Source organism: Setaria italica, chromosome VIII (assembly GCF_000263155.2).
Source record: "Setaria italica strain Yugu1 chromosome VIII, Setaria_italica_v2.0, whole genome shotgun sequence".
In the NCBI taxonomy this organism is placed as follows: domain Eukaryota; kingdom Viridiplantae; phylum Streptophyta; class Magnoliopsida; order Poales; family Poaceae; genus Setaria; species Setaria italica.
This window is the reverse complement of record NC_028457.1, coordinates 25131173-25152070: the sequence shown is the minus strand read 5'-3', so window position 1 is coordinate 25152070 and position 20898 is coordinate 25131173. Positions and strand designations below refer to the sequence as shown.

Here is a 20898-nt window from a genome sequence, read left to right as displayed (position 1 = left end):
TAGCTGGCGCAAGCCTTGAGGAGCTGCTACCCGGGCATGGCGCCGAACGTCTGATAGAAGACCCGGTCGTGGCCGCCCTCAGCGTACACCTTGGTCCCCTGTGACAGCCGTGCCACCGCCGCAACCGTCATGTTGGGTGCCGTCCGCACTGTCCAAGGAAGGAAGCAGCAGGTCACGCATCGGAGGGAGGGGCGGATCCGGTGTGGAGAGGTCTGGAACAGGTGGATCCGACATGTGGAGCTTCAGAGGCGGTGGATCCGGCATGTGGAGCTTCGGGGGTGGCCGCCGGCGTGGAGGGGGGAGAAGTGAGCGGTGGGGGCTTGTGAGGGGGAGAGTGGTGGTGGGGGTAGGAGGGCGCGGCTGCCGGCGTGGGGTGGGGATAGCGAGCGGAGGGGGTGTGCGAGGGAAGACTGGCGGTGGGGGTAGGAGGGCGCAGGGTGAGGGTGCAGGGGGTAATGGGTGTCCACAGAAGATTTTAGTTGGTTTTAGGAGGAGGTAGGAGAGCTAGAAAATTTTAGTCATCTAAAATATTGTGGTCACCTTTTAATCAGGGTGTTTAAATTTTTAGTCACCATTTAATCGAGATTTTTGTCCTGAAAAGGAACAAACACCCCTAATGAATGGCGGCATGCTTTGACACGGTGGGAAGCTCCCGGATTCATCCTCCCTCGACATCTCCGACATTTGGAGCTGCCACGTATTGAATTCTAAAGTTTGCCAATGTGGATCCACTCCTCCTATCTTGCAAGCCTCACCACCTTGTCACTGAAGGTCCAATATTTAAACTGCAGTGATATGAGAACCCTTGGGAGGTTGCCAGAACTCTACTCCCTCAAATTGAACCTTCATTCCAATCTACAATTGTATGGAGGTGACGGCTACTTCCAGAAGCTGTGGTATTTCTCTCTGTACTGTCACCTAATCATGTTTAGGAGGGACAAGTCCGGAGCACCAGTTATGCCAAGCCTAGAAACTCTTAAACTGGACCTCCGTGTTCGGGAATCCATGGATACTTGCTTTCCGCCTAGGTCAGGACATATCAGTCTCTCCTAATATTTAGGGATTCAGATTTATTTTAAACTCTCATAGGAGGTAACCGGAGTACATTGGCACGCACCCTCGCTTCGTCAGGCTTTCTTTGCGGAAAGATAAAGTTATTTCAAAGGCTTGGTGTTGTCCTTCGGCAAGCATCTCCAGCGCTGGGCAAGTTTTGCTTCAAGTTGATGTCATGTATGAGGGTAACTCCTGCATGATAATTGTTCGAAGGACGTTAGGTTAGACACTCCCTCAAACGATTTCAGCCGGATGGGATCGTTACCCCTTGGGAAAGAATATACTGGACTATTGTCACGAAGTCCTTCATCTCCTCCGACGAGTGAGGCGACCTCGCAACTGCCTCCTCCGGCAGGCGGGGCGGTGGTGCCCGCAGCTCAGCTAGCTCGTGAGTCGTGATGCACCGCCGACGCTAATCGCTACGTACAGCTGGAAGCTTATCCCATACGGAGGGACTCACGAGCTGGAAGCTTCTCCGCTGAGAGAGAGATAATAAACGTGGAAAATGGATTGTCTTTGACTCACGCGAAAGGACAAGAACAGTGAACCTGCTTTCAATCAGTGAAGGCTTGGAAGCCACAATAATCAAGAGCAGTGAGCAGAACTGTAGAAGTAGACCGACCATGCAAGCAGCTAGATCGATCATGTGGCAGCATTTAGTTTATTTTAGAAACCAGCTTTTGGGAACTGTGGGAAGAGGAGGGTTTTTTATCCTCCCAATAATTTTTGGCAGTACCCAAAATCAATTATTTTGCACTTTATTTTTTAGGCATTCTTGGAGATGCTAGGTAACCGCAGAACCTTAGCATGCGTGGTGGGCCGGGTGAAGAGAGTCCGAGAGGACCGCGATGCCTTGGCACGCACTCGCTTGGTCAGGCTTTCTTTTCGGAAAGATCAAATTATTTCAAAGGCTTGGTGTTGTCCTCCGGCAAGCATCTCCAGCGCTGGGCAAGTTTTGCTTGAAGCTGATGTCATGTATGAGGGTAACTCCTGCATGATTATTGTCTAAAACTTTGCATTTTTAGTCATGACCCTTCTTACGGCGAAGTAACAATAGCGTGGCGTGGAGCAGATGACCACTATGACCTGTTAACACAATAGACTAGACCAGCTCTTCGCAGGCACGTGGTGCGCCGGGTGAATGAAGCCGGAGAGGTTGATGCCATGGCGTGGAGCGGCCGTCGCTTTATTCGTCAGAGGCATCCTAATGGTCCATGACACGCACTCGCTTCCGCTTTCAACATGATTAATGCACAGTGTGTTTGCAGTTGGCCCAAGAGCCAAGTCAATATTCGCCACCAGCAGGTTTTAGTCTTGTGTCTCCACGGCGTCTTCCACCCCAAGTCACCAGGAGCAAGCTATCATTTGGCTTCTGCCACTTGTTTCTCCCGTTGTTCCTTGAAGCTCCCACCTCCATCCAGCTCCATCTCCGCCGGTACCTTGCTCCTCCACCATCACCTCCAAGTCCATCGATCCCTTCTTTTCTCCACGGCAGCCGAGGGGTGCCTCCCATCACAGTTGCCATCACCTTCCATTACTCGCCATCGATCCCTTCTCTTCTCCACAGCAGAGCTCAGATGTATTACTGCAGCAGTATCAAACTCTAATTAAACCCCATCTGGTTCGCTCGGTGCGGTGGTCTGTTTTTGCCTGGGGAACTCGCTCAGCTTAAAAGGCGAGGAACAGGAGTCTACCTCAGAGATTTAGCTGACAAGGCAGGCTGATCATGAACTTCGGAACGGGGGCAATCAGTGCCCTCATCCCCAAGCTTTGCGAGCTCCTAAAAGATGAGTATGACCTACAGAAGAGCGTGAAGGGAAGAATCAAGTTCCTCAGGTCTGAGCTCGAGAGCATGCAGGCTGCCCTCAAGAAGGTGTCCGGCATACCTGCACAGCAGCTTGATGAGAACACCAGACTTTGGGCCAGGGATGTCCGGGAGCTGTCCTACGACATCGAGGACAGTATCGACAGATTCCTATTGCGTGTGGAGAGCACGAAGCCAGGGAAACCACACGGGATCAAAGAGTTGGTTGAAAGGATCTTCGGCTCACTTTCCAATATCAAGAGACGCCACAAAATGGCCACCGACATCAAGGACTTCGAGTGCCTCGTCAAGGTGGTGAAGGAACGGCACGACAGGTACAATGTTAACAGCACTGTTGCTAGTCCTGTGGTAACACCTGTTGATCCCCGCCTACACTCTCTTTACAAAAAGGTGACTGAGCTTATTGGTATCGACGAGACAAGTGCTGAGCTCATAAACTTACTTAATAATGGGGATGACATGTCAAAGAAACACCTCAAGATCGTCTCTGTTGTTGGAGTTGGGGGATTAGGTAAGACAACTCTTGCCAAAGCAGTGTATGAGAAGCTTAAAGTGGAATTCGAGTGTTGTGCTTTTGTTTCGGTGGGTCAATATCCAGATGTGAAGAAAGTTCTCAAGGATATTCTCCTTGAGCTTGACAAGGAAAAGTATAAGGACATCCACAACTTAAAAAGGGATGAAAAACAACTGATTGACTTGATCTTGGAGTTCCTTGACAACAAGAGGTATTAACTACACATCAATTATACTTGTCTGATACTCATTCAATTATGGTAGTTATATAATAAGTAAACAAAAAAGCTGTAGGCTTTTAAAGCAACAAATTCTTTGCAAGCTATACCTGCCTTTTTACGCCTACTGCATATGTCGGTGTTTAGCATTCTGCAATGGTCCACCTCTTTTCAAATTGACTGAGTTACTTTCCGATTGCATTAAATTAAAGTGCCAGTATATCTTTCTGCGAGTCACTTAAAATTAGGATTTTATGTGAACAATGCTGTTTTTTCCAGTTCTTTGGTGGTAGTTGGTTCCTAAACAGGTGCCCAATGTTCTCCTCAAAACTAAGAATGTAATAGAAATAATAATAATTATATTTGTAGGAATTCACAAATAAAATTAATCTAATCTTGTGTATTAATGGTAAATTTTAATGCATACTTCAACTCATAACTAAACTAAAGTTTAGCATACAACAAAATTTTAATGTATAGTGCCACATCATTCTTCCCCGGTCATAGGAATAGTTTATATTGGTGCATGGCTGTGGCTGGAATTGTCTTGAACTTGAGATGACCCTAAATTGTGTTAAACTCATCAGCGTGCTGTTCACCCTTCATTCTTGGGTCCAAGCTAGATGCCCTGGTGTATTTGTAATTGGACCTTTTATCTCTCTCTTGATACATAATACACAGCTCTTCGGTGTATTTCAGACGAAATCAAAATATTTTTTGATTCTCAGATGTGAGTTGTTTTAAGTAAACTAAATAATTGTTCTAGGTTTTAAATGCTACAAATTCTGTGCAACCTATATATGCCCTTTTACCTCAACTACACATTACTTTGTTTTTCATGATACAATGGTTTACCTCTTCCTGAATTGATCGAGTTATTTATTGATTGCTTTGTCCATGTAGAATTTATCAATTGCTTTATGGATCAAATTGTTTTTTTATGTGCTTGCATATCTTTCAGTGAGGCACTTAAAATTAGGATTTAGGTGACTAATGCATAATGTTTTGAATTTTGAGATGAAAACGTAACTTAATCCTATCTGTCTACATTATTTTCATGTTAGTTGGTTCTTCAACATGTGCTTAAAGTTCTCCACCTTTAATTCCTTTAAAAATAATTAATTTGGGACAAATATGAGTTGCAACTAATAATGTAAAAAATTAATATATAAATAAATTTGTACAAAATCAGAAAATAAATTACTCTGATCTTCTGTATTAATGGCAATTCTTATCTCACACAACAAGTCCAAAAGTAAATTGCACTTCAGCACAAATAAAATTTAACATATCATGTCATATTGTCTTCCCATTCATAGGAGTTGTTTGCATCGGTGCATGAGTGTGGTTCCACTTGTCTTGAGAGATAAGTTGACCTACATTACATGTGCGGGTTATATTTGATTGTTTGATTGATACTTGAGTTGACCCTGATTGAACTAGCGAGTTGCTCACCTACCTTTTCCTTGAAACAAGATTGTATTTCTTATTTTACAAGTATTGAATCAGAATATATTAAATCAATCCATTTTTGTAAATTAGTAAAACATTAATACGTTCAATAACACTTAATAGTCCTGAAAATTGGATTTTGGGAAGAGCGCGTATATTCAATTCAGACGGAAAAAATTATACTCATGGTCTTCAGACTGTTGGGTAACCTCAAAGGAAGTTTGGAGGATAAGAATGTTTCATTTGCGTTTTGGTATATTGAAACATGAGGTATAACCCCGTGTTTCATATCTATGCAATTTGGATAAATTGTAACATGCAGTCAGACCCTGTGTTTCCAATTCCTTTGAGAATTCAATGCATTTTCTCTCTCTTTTCTCTCTCTTTTTAGTAAGATATTTGTCATCCTTGGAGAAAGATACCAAAAGGTACCTGAGCTATCCTAGCAATAAACATATAACTAAAAATGATGTAGTTTTCTTGTAAAGAGAGCAACAAAACTCTTCATATGTAGTCTTATTCAATATGATTCAAGAAGCAAGGCATCTTCTCCATATAGTTCCAAGATTGCTAATTGAATATTTTTTTCTAGTTCTATATATATTGCATGCTTCTTGCTTGCATTTATGCTCGAGATGATTTATTAACTCATGTCGAATGCTATGTTGTGTTGATAGGTACTTTATTGTTATTGATGACGTATGGAGCATTCAATATTGGGAAATAATCAGATTGGCTTTGGTTGAAACCAACCTTGGATGTAGAATAATCACAACTACTCGTATATTTGACGTTGCGAAAGGAGCTGGAGATGTTTATGAGCTACATGCACTTTCTTATGAAAACTCCAGAAAGTTATTTTATTCGAGGATTATAAGTGGTCAAGGAATATGTCGACATGATGAAATGGATGATGTACATGAGAAAATATTGAAGAAATGTGGTGGCATACCACTAGCTATCATTGCAATGGCCAGTTTATTGGCAGGTAAACAAAGGGATCAATGGTTTGATGTGTATGGTTCTATAAGTTTCAGTCGTAATGGTAACCTGCATGTGGAGAACACTATGAAGATATTGGCTTTCAGCTACTATGACATGCCTTTTCATCTAAAAACATGTTTACTGTACCTAAATGTATTTCCGGAAGACTATATTATCGATAAAGATCGATTGATATGGATGTGGATAGCTGAAGGTTTTGTCCATGCGAAACAACAAGGAGCTGGTAAACAATTTGAACTTGGAGAGGCATACTTCAATGAGCTCATGAACAGAAGCATGATACAGCCACTGGAAAACAAATTGGAGCATGGTATGATACGTGGTTGTCGTCTTCATGATATGGTGCTTGGTCTGATCCGTTCTTTGTCATGTGAAGAAAATTTTGTTACTATATTTCACAATGAGCAGAACGCTTTTTCAGAACGGCAAGTCCGCAGATTATCCTTCCAAAGGAGAACAGTAGGAAACATCCCTAGGGTTGAGATGGGAATGCCACGCATACGGTCACTTGTAGTGTATTGGTGTAGTTCTTTTCAGGTGGTTCCACTGTCGAGGTTCACTGTTTTACGAGTGCTTGCTTTGGAGGATTGCCCGGACATTAAAGCCTCTCATCTGAAGCATCTTGGGGATTTGCATCAGTTGAGATACCTGGGGTTAAAAGATACGGGTATTTCTTGTTAGAATGTAATTGGGCTCGTGGGCCTGTCCACCGTGACTCCCCACCTAGCCTATATATGTAAACTGACTATGCCTGAGTAATACATCGAGTATTCCACTCTTTCATGGTATCATACGAGGCTACGATCCGTATCCTCCGTTTCCGCACAGCTAACCCTAGCCGCCGCTAATCCTCACGATTGGCTGCTCCAGGCCGCTGCAGGGCACGTTGCTCGCCGGCCTCCCTTCCTTGCACGTGTGTCCTCTCGCCGTGCCGCCGTCGCAGGGCTTCTCCGCTCGCCGGCCACCGTTCTTCTCCCGCGCGTGATCGCTCGGGAGTCCACGATCCAATCGGCGTCTGCGCGTGATCGCCTCCATCTGCCTCACGCGATCTGATCGACGTCTGCCCGTGACTACGTCCGCGTGATCTACGTCGCGGGTCATCCACGTGATCCGGTCGCCAGCGACGCCCGTCCCTGCCTCTACGCCGACCGCGACCCAGTCTCATGGCAGAGACCGCAGCCAAGCGTACCGCTCGCGAACAGCGCGAACAGCGCGAACGCGATGCCGAGGACGCCCGCAGTTGCCAAGCTGAGGCCGCCCGCACCGCCGCCCTCGACGCCTATGAGGCCAAGCACGCCGACGTCCACGCCGCCGCCATTGCCGTCCTCAACATCAAGGTGCTCGTGCCAGTGGTCCTCGACCGCGTCGCCAACAACTACACCCGTTGGCGTGCCCTCTTCCTCGTCGTCTTGGGCAAATATGCCCTCACCGATCACGTCCTCAACGATGTCGTCAACGCCGATCGGCCGGCGTGGGTGCAGATGGACTGCACCGTCCTCACATGGATCTACGGGACGATCAACGCCGACCTCCAGCAGTCCGCCATGCTGAAGAACCCAAACGCCCGCATCGCCTGGCTCCACCTCGAGGACGAGTTCCTCGGCCAGCGCGAGTCGCATGCGCTGCTGCTGTCCGCCGAGTTCCGCACGGTGAAGCAAGGGTCGACGTCCATTACGGACTTCTGCCGTCGCCTCGAGACGATGGCCGCCACCCTACGCGACTTCGGCGATCCCGTCGGCGACCGAACCCTCGTCCTCACGCTGCTCCGAGGTCTCAGCGCCAAGTTCCGCCCCATGGTGACGAACATCAAGCTGCGCCAGCCGTTCCCGACCTTCGCGGAGGCACGCACGCTTCTGCTTCTTGAGGAGATTGATCTCAACGACGTCACCGCCGACACCGAACCACCACCTGCCCCCGCGCCGTCGGCCCTCGTCACCGACTCGTCCGGCCCCGTCGCCCGCGCCCCCTCCACCCGTGGCAGCGGCGGCCAGGGCAGCTCTGGTGGTGGCCAGGGCAACCGCCGACAGCGCCGCGGCCGTGGTGGCAAGCAGCAGCAGAACCAGCAGGCCGGTGCACCTGCTGCCAGCGGCTCCCGTCCGCCTCCCCTCCTCTACAACACTTGGGGAGGTATGGTTCAGTTTTGGCCGCACCAGCAGCCCTCCAGCAGTGCTCCCGGCGGGCCGTTTCGTCCACCACAGGCAGCGCTCGCGGCTGTGCCGCAGCCCCAGCTGCAGCCCAACCTGGCGCCGTATGGCTACGGCGTCGGTCCACCGCCCGGGTTCGGCTACGCTCCGCCCCCACCGCAGCAGCCGGCATGGACTCCCATGCAGGGAGGGTCTTTCGACACGTCCTCCCTTGCCAGCAACTTCAGCACCATGTCGCTAACTCCACCCGGACCAAGCGAATGGTACGTCGACTCCGGCGTCGGTGCTCACATGGTCAACAACGCTGGTATAATTTCATCCTCTCACCCTCCCTTGTCATCCAGTCCTTCATCTATCATTGTTGGTAATGGGGCTTCGCTTCCTGTTACTTCCGTCGGATCACACTCCTTTTTTACCACACGACGTCCCCTAGTTCTTTCTAATGTTTTAGTTTCACCTGACATTATTAAGAATCTAATTTCCGTTCGTCGTTTTACCACCGATAACAACTGTTCCATCGAATTTGATCCATTCGGCCTTTCTGTGAAGGATTTACAGACACGGAGCGTGATCGCCAGGTGCAATAGCACGGGAGATCTTTACCCGTTCTTTTCGCCGGCACCACCCAGCACCACCGCCACCGCCCTCACTGCTGCCGCGCCTTCCACCACCCTTTGGCATCGCCGCCTTGGTCATGTCGGTCCTGAAGCTTTGTCCAAGCTCCTTAGTTCCAATGCTATCACATGTAATAAGCGCCATGACACTCATGTTTGCCACGCTTGTCAGCTTGGTCGCCATGTGCGCCTCCCTTTTAGCTTGTCAAACTCTCGTGCACTTCGCCCATTTGATTTAATACATTGTGATCTTTGGACATCTCCTATTGTTAGTGTGTCTGGCTACAAATATTATCTTGTTATTCTTGATGATTGCACACACTATAGCTGGACATTCCCTTTACGCCTCAAGTCCGACACCTTTACCGTTCTCACTAATTTTTTCTCATATGCGCGCACACAATTTGACTCCACTATCAAGGCAGTTCAGTGCGATAACGGCCGTGAATTTGATCATTCCTCGGCCCGCACGTTCTTCCTCACTCACGGGGTTGCCTTTCGGATGTCGTGCCCATACACCTCTCAGCAGAACGGGCGGGCTGAGCGCGCTCTTCACACCATCAATAATATCGTGCGCTCTCTTCTGTTCCAGGCCAGTCTTCCTCCGGTTTATTGGGCGGATTCCCTTCACACTGCTACCTATCTCCTCAACCGCCACCCTACAAAAACCTTAGACGGCCGAACACCATACTTCGCACTATACGGCACTCAGCCCTCCTACACCCACCTTCGTGTTTTCGGCTGTGCCTGCTATCCCAACCTGTCATCTACAGCTCCACATAAATTATCACCACGTTCCTCCTTGTGCGTCTTCCTGGGGTATTCTTCTGATCACAAAGGCTATCGGTGTCTTGACCTTCATTCTAATCGGATCATCATCTCCCGACACGTTGTCTTTGATGAGACAGTGTTTCCTTTCGCCGATATGTCCACCTCGCCCCAGGATCCCACCGCACTTGATTTTTTGGATAACACTGATGATTTCTCTTTACCCAATGGGTCAAGAGCTGTGCATGCAGGCACCCATAGCAGCAGCCGTGCGATTGCACCCAGCCCACCGCCGGCTGGTGCATCGGCACCCATGCAGGCGCCCGCCCGCGCTGCTCCCAGCAGCAGCGGTGCTGTCCCCGGCGTCCCCAGCAGCAGCGGCACTGCCCCCGGCGCTCCCAGCAGCAGCACTGCTGCCCCAGCCGCACACAGCAGCCGTGCTGCTACCACCGGCGCGCCCAGCCGGGCCTCTTCTGGGCCAACCGGTGCTGCTGCCCCTGCGGATTCCACATCCCAGGTTGTTGCCAGCGGCGCCGGTCGCACTACAGCCACGGCGCCCCAGGCAATCACTCCTATCACTAATGCGCACAGCATGCGCACTCGTGGCAAGGATGGTACTCGTCATCCCGTCGACCGCCTGAACCTTCACATGGCGACCCTCTCTCCGGTGCCCACCTCTGTTCGCGCGGCTCTGGCGGACCCTGAGTGGCGCCTTGCTATGCAGGCGGAGTTCGATGCCCTGCAAGCAAATGACACATGGTCACTGGTGCCTCGACCACGCGGCGTCAACCTTGTCACAGGCAAATGGATATTTCGCCACAAATTCAAGTCCGATGGCTCTCTCGACCGCTACAAGGCTCGGTGGGTCTTGCGTGGCTTCACACAGCGTCCGGGAATTGACTATGATGAAACTTTCAGTCCAGTGGTCAAGCCAGCAACCATTCGCGCAGTACTGACTTTGGCGCTCTCTCGCTCATGGCCCATCCATCAGCTCGATGTGAAGAATGCCTTTCTCCATGGCACTTTGTCTGAGACAGTCTACTGTGCTCAGCCAGCTGGTTTTGTCGACTCCTCCAGACCAGATTATGTGTGCCGCCTAAACAAGTCTCTGTATGGGTTGAAGCAAGCACCGCGCGCCTGGCATCGTCGCTTTGCCTCTCATATCACCTCTCTTGGTTTCACTGAAGCAAAGTCCGACACTTCCTTGTTCATATATTGCCGAGGCTCAGAGATGGCTTTCTTGCTACTATATGTTGATGATATTGTTCTGACGGCTTCCTCCATGGTTTTTCTTCAGCGGATCATTACAGCTCTCCGCCAAGAATTCTCTATGACCGACATGGGGTCCCTGCATCACTTCCTGGGAATCAGTGTTCAGCGCCACCAGGACAGTCTGTTTCTCTCACAGCGTCAGTATATGTTGGATATTCTGGAGCGTGCCGGTATGACTAACTGCAAGCCTTGCAGTACTCCTGTTGATACTCATGCCAAGCTTTCTGCTGATGGTGTCACCGTCGCCGACCCCACTCACTATCGCAGTATTGCTAGAGCCCTTCAGTATCTCACCTTCACCCGTCCTGACATTGCTTATGCTGTTCAGCAGGTCTGCCTCTATATGCATGACCCTCGGGAGCCGCATCTTGGCGCTATGAAACGCATTCTCCGCTACCTTCAGGGCACTTTGGATCTTGGTCTTCATCTTCACCGGACCTCACCAGCTGATCTCACAGTCTACACGGATGCTGATTGGGTGGGATGTCCTGACACGCGCAAATCCACATCTGGGTATGCGGTGTTTCTCGGGGACAATCTCATCTCCTGGTCGTCCAAACGTCAGCCAACGGTGTCCAGGTCCAGTGCTGAGGCGGAGTATCGGGCTGTGGCCAACGGTGTTGCTGAAGCCTGCTGGTTGCGACAACTTCTGCAAGAGCTTCACCACCCTCTTCGCCGCGCCACTGTGGTATATTGTGACAATGTCAGTGCCGTCTACCTCTCCACCAACCCGGTCCAGCATCAGCGAACCAAGCATGTTGAGATTGATTTGCACTTCGTCAGAGAACGAGTTGCCCTCGGTGAAGTTCGTGTCCTGCACGTTCCCACTACGTCCCAGTACGCCGATGTCTTCACCAAAGGATTGCCGACGTCCGTCTTCTCCGAGTTTAGGTCCAGTCTTAATGTTCGTGGTGTTCCCAGTTCAGACTGTGGGGGAGTGTTAGAATGTAATTGGGCTCGTGGGCCTGTCCACCGTGACTCCCCACCTAGCCTATATATGTAAACTGACTATGCCTGAGTAATACATCGAGTATTCCACTCTTTCATTTCTGAGCTTCCCGAAGAAATAGGTGCCCTAAAGTTTCTGGAAACATTGGACTTAAGTGGCAATACACATCTGAGAGAGTTGCCGTTGAGCATCGGCTTGATAGAACGACTTCTGTGCTTGCGTGCTACTGATTTGTATATGGAACCCCAGGTGGGGATTATTGGGAAACTAACGTCTTTGGTGGAGCTGCAGATAAGAGCTGTCCCTGATGACAGCGAATCAGCATGCAAATATTTTTCCGAGCTGGGCAACCTGAGGGAACTGAGGGTGCTCAAGATTGACAATTTTATACATGAGCTGCACGCGAATGCAGTGGATGCTTTGTTGGAGTCTGTACGCAATATGGAGAAGCTCCATCATCTCCAGACTAATGAATGGGGGCATGCTTTGACACAGCGGGAAGCTCCAGGATTCGTCCTCCCTCGACATCTCCGACATTTGGAGTAAATTGCATGGCCGGTCCTTAAACTTTCTCGGGTGTGTCACCCTAGTCCCTAAACTTGCAAATTGCAAATTTAGCTCCCTAAACTTAGCTTCAGGTGTTATCCCAGTCCCCGAACTCATAAATTGTAGATTTGGTTTCCTAAACTTAGCTTCGGGTGTCATCTAGATCCATATACTTTGAAAATGCAAATAACTTCCCTGAGCTCAAGCATGCGTATGGCATTCACCAAAGGTGAAAATAGAAGGTAAAATTTGGAAATTAAACTAGGATTTGTCTATGCGGTTTCGAAGCTAGGGATGATTGTTTGAGGTCCTGGGAGTATATCAAAAGTACCTAGAGCCCGGCATCATCCACAGAATAGCAGTGCCTCAGGTCCAGCTCAATTAGCCTAGTGCAACCAACAGAGATGGAGGTGATCCACGAATTGTAGTGGTGCACTATTAGAGAAAAACTATACACAATTAGTGTCTCTTAATTACCCTAATCATTAATAGGGCAATCAATGAGGTTAATGTCATTAAGATGGGAGCAGAGGTTGCAATTTATGCTAGTCGCTTCTCATTTTAGCACCAAAACAGCTTTTGAGAAACAATAGATTTAATTTTTTCTTGTTAATTAACATGTATTTTTAAAGTATATGAATCTAAATGACACCCGAAGCTAAGTTTAGAGATTCAAGTACGCAATTTGCGAGTTCGGGGACCGGGATGACACCCGAAGATAAGTTTAGGAAGCGAAATATGCAATTTACGAGTTCAGGGAGTAGGGTGACACACCCAAGAAAGTTTAAGGACCCGCCATGCACTTTACTCTAGTGACCAAAGTGTGTAGTAAAAGATGTTTTGACAATATCTTCCTCTTTCATTCTGATCTGATGATAGCCAGACCTGAGGTCTATGTTAGAAAATACTTTGGCTCCAAATAGTTCATCTAACAAATCTTCTATAATTGGTATAGGATACTTATTCTTGATAGTGTTTGAGTTGAGTTCCCTATAGTCAACACACATACCTTTTTCTTCACCAAGATCATAGGAGAAGAGTATAGACTGATACTGGGCCTAATCATTTGAGAGTTGAGCATGTGTTTGATCAGTACCTCCATGGTATTTTTCTGGTGAAAGGGCAACCTGTATGGCCTCTGATTCACTGTCCTTGATTCATCCAACAAAGTCATAGCATGATCCACTGATCTTTTGGGGGGAAGGTTCTTTGGTTCCTGAAATATATCATCATATTCTTTCAAAAGTGTTGTCACCTCAGGATGTTTATGCAGCTAATATACTGTTGTGTCTTATGTTTGTCCACTATTCAAAACCAGAACAACTCGAATAGCTTTTTTTCTTGGGTAGTTTGCAAAGCTTCTTTGTACTAATGAGCACATTCTTGTGTGGCAACGTTTCATCAAAAAATGTGACTATGTGTTTGCCTTCTTTGGTGATTGAAAACTCTCTTGTTTTCAGATTAAGGCCAACTTGGACTGTGGTGTATATATAATCTGCTCCCAAGATAAGATCATATCCTTGAACCTCCAACAATCTGAAGTCAGAAGTAAAATAATGGTCCTGAATACTGTAAGGATAGTTCAAACATGTAGTTTTGTTAAGCATTTTTGTCCCATTTGCTGTAGCTACTTGCACAATGGATACAGTTGAAATAGCATTGTTGGTCTTGATTGCAAATTTTGCACCGATGAAAGAGGCATCACTACCATTATCTACTAATGCAGTGGCCCAATGCTTTCTTATCTGCAATTTCAGTGCGAAAATGTTCGTGGGATGAGCTGTACCAGATAAGGCATGAATGGACAATTGCATTACTGGGATTTGTTGAGCATCAAAATATTCCCTCTCTTCTGCAACAGTAGTGTCTTAAACCATAACTATTTCTTCCTTTCCTTCAGCATTCTCCATTACAATGATAGAGTAAACTTGTTTGCCTTTGCATACTTTGGCATGACCAAGGACCCATGCTTCCTTGCACTTAAAGCATTTATCAGCTGCCCTAAGTTCTGCAATGTTGTTGGCTTCTTTAGGTTCAGGAGACTTTGCTTCCTTCTGCCAAGGTCTCTGTTGTTTAAGAGTAGTATTGAAAATTGGAAATTTTCTAGGTAGTGAGTTAGCCTGCTTCAAACATTTTGCAAACCAAAAAGCTTTAGCTAATGATGTTGGTTTGTGGCATGGAAAGTGATGTTGGATTTGTTCTCTCAGCCCTGAGAAAAACTGCAAGCGAAGTACTCATCCTACAAAGATGGATTATCCCTTTTTACAAATCCCATAACTCTTCAAATTGGCTATATAGTCTATTCCAGTGCCTGTTTATTTCAGTGCGTGGAATTAGCCTATTGCTTCATAGGTTGAGACTTCATTGAGTCTGTCTCTAATCATTCTGCAAAACTTGTGCCATGGAACTGCTGTGGGAGTACAACCAGTGCTTCTCCACCAGAATTTTGCTTTGCTTACAACATACATCACAACAATTTGAATTCTTTCCTCATTTGGTTCTCCCACCAACTCAAAATATTTTTCAGACTTCGTTATCCAACCATCAAGATCTGTACCATAAAATTCAGGAAAAGATAACATTGGGCCTCTACCAATTTTTCTCTGTTGGAATTGCAACTATTGTTCAAATTGGTTTTGCTTGCTTCCATTCACTTGCTAGTGGAGGTACTTTGGTGGGGCTCTAGCTTCTTGATGGTGGGAGCTCTGGTTAGCTTGTTGTTTTAGCTAAGAATGCTTCATATTGCAACTGATCTTGCTTTGGATCATAATTTTCATTGGCCTGAATGAAAACTCCTCCAATCCTTTTTTTATTCCAAGGATAGTCATCAAATTCACTGTCAAAAGTTTCCCCCTACTGAGCCATTATGGACCAAGCATTACTTTCTGTGTTATGAAATTGAGCTCTGCTAACTGCTGGAGGTGCATGAAACAGGTGTTGGGCTCTCATGCCACTGTCACCCATATGAATGGATTTGTTGGCCATATGAACTTGCGGAGGAGAGGGATGGATAGGTTCCACTACAAGGAGTTTACCATTGAAGTTGGAACATTTATCTTTAGTTAGTGATGGGTCTTCTTCACCAGTGAGTTTGTTAAGACTTGCTAAAATCTTGTCCAGGATGATTCCAATGCCTTGTTCTGATCTTCTTGCTTCTGGATAAAATTCTCCACTGTTGTTTCAATCTTTCAAACTCATCAGCAGTGGCATAAACCACTTCACCAGATTTTTCATTGTTCACCATATTCTCCAAAACTTGTGAATTCGGTTTGAGCAGAGCTCTCCCCTTCAGATCCACAAGCTGTTCTACTGACGCCTGAGACTCGGAATCAACTGAGGAATTTTACATAGGAACTTGTCATGAAACCCAAATTGACAATGTCTCCCTCCAACACTACTGCAACTTGAATTGATGCAGCACACAAAATTTTACACATAGATAATTGCTCTGCAACCTTAGCTGGTACTGAAACAAGTGGAAGATTTGGGGAATTTAGGGGTTGTTTCCTCAAATCCGGGTGGGGGTGGGGATTTTTATACAAGTGAGCTGCAACCATCTCTCACCTTGCCAATAAGATAGGAAATGATGAACTGGTTGTGGAAGTTAAAAATTTTTGCCAAAGGAAATGTGGCTCTAGATACCAATTGTGAGGAGCGACAAAACGAACTGGAAATCGAACAAGAATTGAATGAACTACGGAAGAAAACAACATGAACTCGACAACGATTGGTGGGAATAGAAATTGTAGTTAACTAAATCAGGAAGATAAGGGTTCAGTACCGATACAGGTCGCCGATGATGCGATGGTGAAGGAACTACAGCTACTTTCCTAACCTAGGTTTACAAGTTCATCTCCTTCGGTAACCCTTATAGATGATGTCCCCCAAGATAAATAACAGGCTCAAGAAGTAAAGTAAAAGCATGTTTACAGCAGGCATTTACTATTACATGTCTGAAAAGGGGTAAGAACATAGTGTAGCTGCGTGAATCGATGACGGGTGTCAGGTGGCTGACAGATGGCATCGCTGAAGTCACTGGACCATTTTGAAGGGTGCTGAATTGCTCTATCTTGCTTAACTGATGAACTGAAAGAGGAAATGCAATTGTTCCTGACACTCCTCTCCTCCTCCTCCTCCTCCTCCCTCCCCCCCTCCTTGTCCTGAGTTTCATCTCACGTGGTGTTGTTAGGGTTCCTGAGTTCTTCTCAGATCTCAGCAGTAGAGAGGAGGGGATCAAGGATGGCTGCTGAGGGAAGGGAAGATTGCTGGAGCCTGTCTAGGATCTGGTGGAAGGTGAATCGACGAAGGGAAGATTGATGGGTGCAACAGTAGGGGCAGGTCAATATTCTTATTGTCTTTCACTCATTGACGGATGGTATGGAATCACATGGTGGAGGTAGATTGGTATTTGGTCATTGTTGATCCTGCTATTATGTGTCAATTTGTGCAAATTTGGTGAATCTGATTAGTAGTTCTTTTAAAAAGATCGACTCATTGGGTGGTATGATCAATTAGGCTATAATTTGAAGTAGGAATGAAGTAAATTCCTTTAGAATGTTTTTTATATTATGTGCATTTATTACATGTGATCTCTTTTTGTTCAGTCATAGGTAAATTAGGCATCGATTCATTGTACGATTCTACTAAAATTAAAGAAAATAAAAAAATTCCCAAATTTTCATTTATATTGGAAAAATGACATATGCCTTTGTAATCTTGATTGGCCCTATACATACCAAGAGCAGATCATTTGGGAAAGCAAGAAAGAAGTTAGTTGTTCCTATATCATGTTCGTGTTCATGTTCATGTTCATCTGCTACTCTGGGGAGCCTGGCAGTCCCAAGAGCTCGAGCTCCCAAATCCATGTAGCCACAACTTGCTGTGATTTGTTTCTGTAGCTACCATAACTAACTTAACTTTCTACCATCAACTTGGTTGAAGAAAAACAATTATCATATATGTGCAGAAAAAGGCTTGGTTATCCGTTATTCATGTGCCTTGTAACTTTTCAACATTTTCCTAAATTTGTTAGGTACTTTCATTCACTGAAATGTTCTTTCAAGTTTCAGAACATGTTGACAACACACTTCCTCATTTGTCTGAAGCGCTGTGTGTAAAGCTTCCTTATTCTAGTTTCCATTTTAGTAGAAGTCAGAATTGTTTCCCCTAAAGCTTCAGTTTTTATTCTATCAAGTCATGTCATAGACCAAACAACCTTTTTTTCCCAATGCTTCTGGACATGACAACATATTTTTTTCTCATTCTTTGCTTCTGGTGATATTCACTAATTTGGACAAAAATATTTGTATTGCAGGGTGTTCTTATGCTCAATATCGTACTAATTTGGACAATTAGATCTATTTTTTCCCAATCAGTTCTTATCGATCTGCAATCTTAACCAAACATTGTCACTATAAATTGTTTGCGACTACATTAATGTTGGGGTTCTGCTTAAATGTGCATCACTCTCTTCTAGTTGCAACTGTATTTATATGTGATTGTGTTACCAAAGTGCCATTGAGCCTTGAACTAGCTTAGCTTATGAACTGTGACTCGCATGTCAATCTAGTTCTGCATAATTAGTCAGTTTTTCCTTCCTATTGCACCAATCAGACCATTTTGAATTCACATCCTTGCTGTCCTGTTATATCAGAGCTTGTTCTGTTTTTTAGCACTCTTATATTCTTCCATTGGCTGGTCAGCTTGCACACAGCAGCTGTTAGATCAGTTGTACCATTTATGATGTGTCTTTGCTTTGTTGGCCAGTCAATAATTTCCCTATCTGACTGAATATATCCTTGTATTCTGAATGCTTGATATATTGTTATTTCCTTGGTTCTACTGTCTAGTACATCTTGCTCTTTCATTTCTGCTATTTATTAATTTACTGTAGAGATGCATGCCACCTAAACTTTGTGGTGTGCAGGAGAGGTTTTGCATGGAGAACATTCAATATGACAAGTTATTCTGATGGGTTTTGCTAAGGTACTCCCAAATGAACATGTGCCATAGATCTATTGACATATTACCTCTTAGGAGGTAATAGATTTAATGTTTATCAAATATATTTTTAAATCTGAAAATAGGGAAATATCTTCTAATAGATCTAACTTCTATGCAATCAAATCTAAAATTTCTTTTTTTTTCTTTAACGTGACAGTTTTTCTTTAACGTGACAGTGGCTACCTACTGCTCCTTTTTTCCCCTCTCACGTTGATAATGGTCTGTTCCGTTTCAAAAAAAAAAGTAGAAGAAGAATAACGTGGATCTAGTCTAGTAAAAAAAAGAGTGTGACATATTGTATTCCATTAAATGTGACATCGGATGAACGCCTAGCCGCCTGGTTGTGTTGCGTCGAAGAGCCGCCTGGTTGTGTTGCGTCGAAAAGCCGCCTGGTTGTTGTTCAGCAGCGCCGCCGTCTGGTCGTTTAGCGCCGGTGCTGCCCCATGCACTGCATCCATCCTCTCTTTCTCTCTTCTCTCACTAGTAGAGAATTGGCCTTTAGTCCCTGTTGGTAGGGTGCATATCTCCCAAAAATCCATCCGGGATAAACCAACTGGGACAAAAGGGGGGGTCTTTAGTCCCGGGTCTTTTAACCGGGAGTAAAGGTCACCAACCGGGACTAAAGGGCCTGCCACACCAGGCGCGGGACAGGCCCTTTAGTCCCGGTTGGTCAAAGCAACCGGGAGTAAAGGGCGCCCCTTTAGTCCCGGTTGGGTTTCCCAACCGGGAGTAAAGGATTACCCTTTAGTCCCGGCTGGATTCCAATCGGGACTAAATGGCGCCCTGCATGGCACCTACCTGGCACCTGAATTTTTCATGCATGCATCACGTACGTAGTACCGTGGCCCTTTTGTTAACCTTTAGTAGTTGAGATTTTTTTAGAATGAAATCAACTAGTATTTAAACGAATGGGATTTGTAATTATACAATTACTATATATATACACAATTCTTATACACAATTCATATACACAATTCAACTAGTACAAATCGATCATAATTAGCGTGTATTATATATACAAATAAATCAAAGTATCTATCTGCAATCTTCCCGTCGAGGTGTTGCTGATCGGAGTGTCTAATTGTCGTCCATCGTAATAAAATTCTCCTTTTGGATCTACCACCTCGTCCATTAGGAATCCAATGAGACCTTCACATATTGCCGCTACTCTTTCTTCGTTCAAGAGTCCTTGTTGAATATTTAACATCTATAATTTGGAAATTTGTGAATGTTACATGAACAAATACATATAAGGAGCTAGAAAATAATTAACTAGTAATAGTTTTATTTTACGTACTTTAAAGTTGTGCGGCGTCATCTTTAGTCCCTTGGGTCCCATAAAACTGTGCATGTGCTCACAGATGTAGTAGCCACATAGATTATTCCCGGGTTCCTGTCTTAAGCACTTCAGTGCGGAAAAAATAAGTTATGAAATATTCTTGATATACAATGTAATAAATGTGCAGACTTCATACGTACCGGGAAGTCTGTGTTCCATGTAAGTTTTTCTTTGAATGGACCTTTGTGTGTCCTTATGAATTGTTTCCATGCGCTGCGGATTAGAATAATGAATGATATAGTGTAACAGGGATAAAATTTAGGAAACAAACTTTTGCATAGAGATAAAGGTCCAGAATTATTACATGCCTAGCATGTCTTGCATTTCTTGGTACTCCACCGGATCTTTCCTCAACGAATCGAAGATAGTGACGTGGCTTCTTTCAGGCTCAATTATAATAAGGATCCAGTGGAAGCTGCGTGCGTAAAATGTTCATGTATATTAGAGCTAACTAACATGTCGAGATAAGGAAAAAGACATCGAAAGTAGACGGTATACACACACTTACTTGAAGTTGTATGGAAGTAGTATGAAATCCTTGAATGTTTGTTTGTCTAGGAAATTGTATACTTCCACCAAGGTTTTTTCCGGCGCTAATTATATCTGTTGTTGGTTAACTACAGATGGATCCATGAAGCCTATATGTAGGTACGCCTCTCGGCGGCATGTCTGAATTAGCATCCTACATGAAATGGAAGACGAAGTTAGTACGGTGACGCACGCCAAAATTTATATGTAGAGATAAACGGACACTTACAGAACCCAAGCGCTGATCCGAATGACGTCCAGGGCATCATGATGGTACACTTCATATATATCCTTGAAGTCTAGCCACAACACTTTCTCGCCTTCGCTGTGAAAATCTATCGGTTTTACCTTCAGGCCGAGCATCTCCCTCGAGTCGGCGGATGCCATCATGTACCATTGATGGAATGCGTACATCTTTGTTGATAGCTTCCCTACCAATGAAGGCTTTACTAGAGGTTTGCCTAGCTCATAAGGCTATCTCGGCTTAGGGGGCGGTGCAATTGGCGTCTCAACTTGCCCTAGCCATTCATCAAGTCCCAGACCTGTTTCTTGCATGAACTTCAATACTTCTGCTTGTTGATGCAAGGGCATTGCTTTTACCCGTTGAGCGTCTTTTTTTGATAAATGGCTGAGGTCGGGGACAGCACCGCTGGAAGATGACTTTCCTTT

The 20898-nt window shown here is 45.5% G+C and overlaps 1 protein-coding gene across 1 annotated transcript; it reads left to right on the top strand.

The window, feature by feature from the left end:
- Positions 1-2360: 2360 nt before the first annotated feature.
- On the top strand, positions 2361-6836 carry LOC101758631 (putative disease resistance RPP13-like protein 3). The gene is made up of 2 exons (XM_022829088.1): positions 2361-3603; positions 5739-6836. Exons 1-2 carry the CDS (start codon positions 2780-2782, stop codon positions 6745-6747), a joined length of 1833 nt encoding a protein of 610 aa, XP_022684823.1. The 5' UTR covers positions 2361-2779; the 3' UTR covers positions 6748-6836.
- Positions 6837-20898: the final 14062 nt, after the last annotated feature.

Bases quoted from the DNA above. Each gene is read 5' to 3' on its own strand.
- LOC101758631 (XM_022829088.1), top strand. From the start codon at position 2,780: ATGAACTTCGGAACGGGGGCAATCAGTGCCCTCATCCCCAAGCTTTGC. The intron at 3,604-5,738 runs GTATTAACTACA...TTGTGTTGATAG, and splicing joins GAGTTCCTTGACAACAAGAG to GTACTTTATTGTTATTGATG.